General features: G+C 37.1%; 1 protein-coding gene across 1 annotated transcript in view; it reads right to left on the bottom strand.

The window, feature by feature from the left end:
• The window catches only part of LDHB (lactate dehydrogenase B), a 20,768-nt gene that overhangs the window by 4,841 nt on the left and 9,842 nt on the right, over positions 1-6,085 (bottom strand). The window contains exons 3-5 of the mRNA XM_004693223.2: positions 5,388-5,505; positions 4,109-4,282; positions 2,451-2,624 (exon numbers count right to left, since the gene is read on the bottom strand). Coding sequence (XP_004693280.1) covers positions 2,451-2,624; positions 4,109-4,282; positions 5,388-5,505 — 466 coding nt within the window. The remainder of the gene's footprint in view (positions 1-2,450; positions 2,625-4,108; positions 4,283-5,387; positions 5,506-6,085) is intronic.

Genomic DNA, 6,085 nt, shown 5'->3' with positions numbered 1-6,085 from the left:
TCACCTCCGGGGCAGGCGGGAATCGAACTCATGCGGAAGCGGCTTTTAGATTCTCAGTGCAGTGCTTTAACCCGCTGCGCCACCAGGGAGGGCCTGATGTGAGGAATTTTTAATGTTCCTTCCACTTATTTTTAAAAAATCTTAAGAGTCTAAATATAATTTAGTTATCTCTAGATTTCCTGATGCCACAGATTTAACCTATTTCTCAACACACACTCTGTGGAACTACTGCGAACTTTTCTGATCTTAACTGGATCATATTTCCTCCTAAGAGGGCCTCTACAGACACAGCAAAAGCATCTCTGTGATAGACTATCTTCTGGATTTTGATGTACCAAACAATGCCCTTACCTACTCTTAACACCTCTGCGGTCACAAATATATACTGAAGAGGTAGGTGTGCAAAGATGAGTGAAGGCATGAGCTGTGTCACGGGCAAGTTGAGAATCCTTTGAGAGAATTGGGCAAAGGGAATTAAAGCAATGGAATAAGCTCCCACAGAGGCATGGAGAGAGGACAATAACACTTAAGTAAGGGTCCACTTAACGTAAGGGGAAAAGAGTATCAGAAAAGGTTACCAAAACTAGGCACCTGAAGTGGACCTTGAAATGTAGCTATGTGTTTCCGACCTTTGGAGAATACTGTGGACTCAAGAAGTGAAGAGGCAGGGCAGGGAGTAGCATAGCTGGAATCAGCGAGGCAGGGCAAATAAGACCATAACGTTTGTGAATTCAAGTAACTGTGAAAAGGACTAACTAGGGCATTGTCGTGGTTCTGATGGAAACGATGAGATCTATATAATTATGCCTTTATTATAAAATTGTGGTTTATTCTCTTTCATTTCATGTACACGATATAGATCTATGTGGGAAAAGGCAAGAATGGATGTTTTGGGCAAAATGATAGCTTAACTTAACATTAACTATAAATCAGTTATGCACTAACTAGTGAAAGGATCTTCAGCAAGTCACTGTGCCTGTTTTGTCTCAATTTTTAACCATAAGAAGGCAAGTCTCCAACCAGCTGGCATGGAATATCACTTCCAGATTGTGGGTCTAGAACTGAAACTGTAATAATAAGCACTATTGAAATTCTTATTATATACCAGTTACTATACTAGTTACTTTCTAGGTCAGTTAGTATACATAAATCTTTGACAAATCTTTGAATATGAGAAACTCTTGAATAAAAATGTGTCAGAAAAAAACTAGCATCATGATATAAGAATGCATAAAAACAATAATGAGGCTAACTTCTTATAATACCAAGTAAAGCCTTCATTAAAATCACATTACACACAGTAAATTCACAGGAAAATTTACACCTTAACCTTGTAAGGAAAAAATAATCTTTGCATTCAGGGCAGATTGGTAAAATAAAGATTATCAGTATTACTAATAGTAACAGATTATTATAATTTTAGACTATAAACCCATTCAATGTATTTTAGCTTAATAAAAAAGTTTAGAATTATAAAATACAATCTGAATTGTTCAGAAATACTTTTAATAAAAAAACTTTGGAACAGAAATATTGATTTAATTGAAAAGAAACATTAAGCATGGTATTCTAAAAGGAATAGAAGTAGAAGTACAATATAACTTTAATGTTGTTTTCTTCCAACAATGAAGTCTCATTTATGCTCACTGATTCTACTTGAATTTTTAAAGAAAAGATTTGAGAAATTTCTCATGTGGTCTTTTACTAAAGTAGTAGATAGCTATGACTACTGGTTTATTAAGAATCAGGTTTGTCTTATTCTACAGTAGGTGACATTGCTAGTTGAAAAGTTTGTTTCCCTGCTGTCCAGAGAAAGGGCTTAGAAGCAAAGTTATACCTGGAGCACGAGCATACCTATGCCCAGACCTTAATTTCTAAACACTGTTCTTCCTGGAAGGAAAACAGGGCTCATGGTTGGGAAAACCTGATCCAGGCACTGGGAAAGGGGAAGGAGAAGCACCTGTTGTCCAAGAAAACAAGAAAGGGCTCAGTTAGGAGACCTGGCAGAAAAAGAGCAGTCAGCTTGAAGGGTCTGCTGCTTGCCAAAGCTGGGACGATTTGTGACTATAATGATAATGGCAGAATATTTATACAATCAAATAAAAATCTGAGTCAGCAATTATACAAATATGTGAATAAATAAATGGGGATGAGAAAGTTCTCTTCAAACAATGCAACTAATAAATATAGAGGAAATATGGGTAGAATATTTGACAATCGTCATGATGCTACTTTCTTAACCAAGAGTCATGAATGGATATTAAACTTAGCAGGAAAAAAACTGATAAGGAATCAGGTATTTTCCCAGTCAGTGTCAAAGTACCCCCACAAATTACTTATTTGTAAAGTGTATGAATACACATACAAACAAAATTTTAAACCAATCCCAAACATCACTATGGCAAGAATAGTACTGAATATACATTGTATAAATTCTCAGTTATTTTTACCACTTGAGTCGCCATGTTCTCCCAGAATCCATCCATGGCAGCTGCTTGGGTGAATTCCAAGTTTTTCAGCCATGAGATAGCGAAATCTAGCAGAATCCAGATTACACCCACTTCCGATCACACGGTGCTTGGGTAATCCACTTAGTTTCCAGGTAACATATGTGAGAATATCCACTAAAAATTTTAGAATAGCATAGGTAAGCAAATCAAAACCTGATTTCATGTGCTATGTCAATGAGCAGATGCCCTGGCTTCCTTCCTCTTCCCCTCCCCAGCCCCCAAAAAACTGGCTAGAAAGATGTAAATATTTTGACTTTCCATGGTTAGCAATAAGGGAGAAGAGAGAGATGAGAAAGTGTTGGAAGTCTTATGTTAAGAGAGATAGTAAAACGTGAGAAATGCAATTCTAGTTTTCTATTTGTTATTACTTAAAACAAGAATACATGAGATCCTTGCAGCTTAATTAACTTATATATGTGGAAATAAAGAGGGAAGGGGTTGAATGTTATCATCACTTGTGCTACTTCTAATTCTAAACTGCTTGAGTATGAGGACTGTCATCATAAACCAAAAGCCACCGGTTACTAATTACCTCCCCACTCACATAGAGACACGACTCAGTTTAAGGCCATTTTGGACTTGGCATTATAAATGCTCCTTTGAAAAGGTTGTAGAAGCATTAGCCACTTTTACAACCCTGGGGCTGGCTATGACAACTTCATATGTGCCAACTATTTGTTATTCTTATGCTGCATCAGTCTGCCACTAGATATTTATGAGGTATTTTGGATATGAGATCAAATTATTTGTTTCCACTCAGGATTGTAGAGGATAAAGAATAATTTAAAAATAATCTCTGTTTGCTGGCTCACAGCTCTCAATATTACATGACCTGTAAGGACTTGCTGTGTTCTTTTTCACAATCTTTACTGAAGTGTCAGGTACAAATCTGTCTTATATTATTTTATCAACAGAATTACCATTGAAAAACAGTATGTTCCATAGCAAATCATAGAACAAAAAAGTGTCAGGTTATGAATTTAACTAGCAGACTGAAAAAAATGCAATTAATTTTAACTGGGCAGCATTAATGGTTATTCTGCAAATGTTGACTTGGCAAGGAAAGCAGCTTCTAAATTTCAACATTTGGTGTTAGCATGTATTTGCCCGTCAATACAGTCTATTTCAAGCTTTAAAACCAGACTGATAAATGCCTTTCTTAAATTCTTCTCAAAAATCAATCTGATTCAGTTCTGTAGAGTGCTAGAGATAAGGACCCTAGAATGAATTTTCTGGAAAACAGAAGATATGTTAGAATCTTTCTTACAAATCAAAGCCATATTTCAACCTTTCATTATGCATCCCGAGATAATCTTTAAGAAAATTTGGAAGCTTTTAAACATTTCAACAACCCAGATGAGACAAACAGATGACACTGCTTTATATAAAACTCTTCTCATATTTTTAAACATTTTGCCTGGGATAGAGCCATTTGTTTAGCAAACTGTACTCTTGTGGCCAATAACAGAAGACACATGAATGGTTTCTGCTAGTGAATACTAAAACAGATTTTTTTTTTAAGTTCCAAAATGCAAAATGAAACAGAATCTCAAACACTGAACTTGACAGAACTGAACCTGACATATCAAAATCATCACCTGGGTTGGAAACCACAATGATGATGCAGTCAGGGCTGTACTTGACAATCTGAGGGATAATGAACTTGAAGACATTCACATTCCTCTGCACCAGGTTGAGACGACTTTCTCCCTCTTGCTGGCGGACTCCTGCTGTTACCACCACTATCTTAGAATTGGAAGTCACAGAGTAATCTGGATGGAGAAGGAACAAGAAGGTACTTCAGATATACCGTCTCATCAAAGCACTGTGCACGAATCCTAAATGTACATTAGCTTCTATTATAGAAACCATCTGAAAATTCTGTTTTCTATACTAGAAGGTTTTGAAGCATAATTCTCCATTGCCTCTTCCTCAGTGAGCTATGTGGAAACTTCCAACCATAGAATTGGCAAAAAAAAAAAAAAAGTATTAAAGAGGCCCTAGTGATGTTTCTGGCTAACAAATTCAAAATGCTACCGACTTTAGAGAATATTGATTGTCAGTAATAATAGGCATCTCTTAGGTCTGAAATGTTATTTCAGTTTGTGAAGGGGCAGAAGTGTTTGTGTCTAGAAATTGATTTTTAATAGTCAACCTTTTAAGGAAAATTGGTTTTTTTTTTTAGTAGTGAGTTTCTGCGGAGCATATTTTTCTCCTAAAGAAGTGTATCCTTTCCCAAAAATACACAAACATTTTGATTGGATATAATCATTACATTAAAAAGTTATGGATGATTCACCAAATTTAACTGTGTTGCTATGTGCCCTTTGGGTTCTTACTTTCATCAGTTTCCGCTTCATAAAATGGAGATAACTGAATCTACTGCTCATAAGGTTGTTGGAAAGATGAGATGAGATACAAATCTCACAGATCCCAGAACACCAGTACTCAAGTGCGTAACAACAGTTATCAGAACTCATACTGTTTCTACACTTAACATTTGTCTACTTCATGCACATCACACTGGGGTGGGGGGGGCAGAGTTGGTATAATTATCTGCTAGGCAGAACAGAGGTGGCTGGAATACAGATTTATCTCATTTCTGCAAGGCACTCCAGTTACACTGTGTAAATATTTTTTCATGTCTAAAACATTCCTATTCTCAGATACACACATTATGATACAACTTCCAAAAATGTTATATGCTGAATATGTGGAAGGTACATGAGGAAGATTTATACAGGTAACACTAGTGGTTTTGTACTCAGAAGAAAAGAAGAAACTGCCAGTATCAGATTCACCAGGATGAAGACTGATTTTCTATAAGTGAGGATATCAAATTCTTATTAGCACACTCTGGGCATGAAATGAAGCTACCTTTATCCGCCACAATTTTAGGTGTTTGAAGAAATAAGCTGCCATGCTGCAGATCCATCATTTCTCCTTTGAGTTTATCCTCCAAAACATCCACAAGGGCCAGTTCATCTGCCAGAGACTATAAAGACAAAAACAGATGTTAGTAATGTCCAAGGCCATTGTGAAGCCTCGGCTCACATCTAACACAGAGCCCCTTGAAATAGCACAGTGCAAATGTCTAAATACCTAGAAGATTTACCCATGGTGTTAGGAGTGCTCTTTAAGCAAATTCACTCACATACAAAAATCTTGACTAAAAAATTACTAAAACTTAAGTAATGAATTTTGAGTTTTATTTCCTAGCATTCAATAGGATCCAAGTAGCATGCTATAAGTCACTTTAAGAATATGCAGGCTTGGGCGCTCCCTGGTGACACAACGGGTTAAAGCACAGCGCCATGAAGCTTGTGAGCAGCAGCTTCACTGAGAGTTCAATCCCTGGCCCCAGAGGTTCCTGCATTTTTAGCCTGTACCCCAGTTCTGTATGCACAAATAAATCTTTTGTTTAAAGATTTATTTGTGCATACAGAACTGGGGTACAGGCCAGAGGCTCAGGCATGGCGAGAGGTTTCACCAGAGACAGAGTGGGGAGCAGAACAGGCAGATCAATGAAGTACACTGCTGAGGGGAGCAGCAGGCGGGTCACGAGAGGTCTGCCT

Source organism: Condylura cristata, unplaced genomic scaffold, assembly GCF_000260355.1.
Source record: "Condylura cristata isolate star-nosed mole 26May11 unplaced genomic scaffold, ConCri1.0 scaffold00036, whole genome shotgun sequence".
Taxonomy (NCBI): domain Eukaryota; kingdom Metazoa; phylum Chordata; class Mammalia; order Eulipotyphla; family Talpidae; genus Condylura; species Condylura cristata.
The sequence above is the reverse complement of the archived record's forward strand: the minus strand, read 5'-3'. Positions and strand labels throughout refer to the sequence as shown.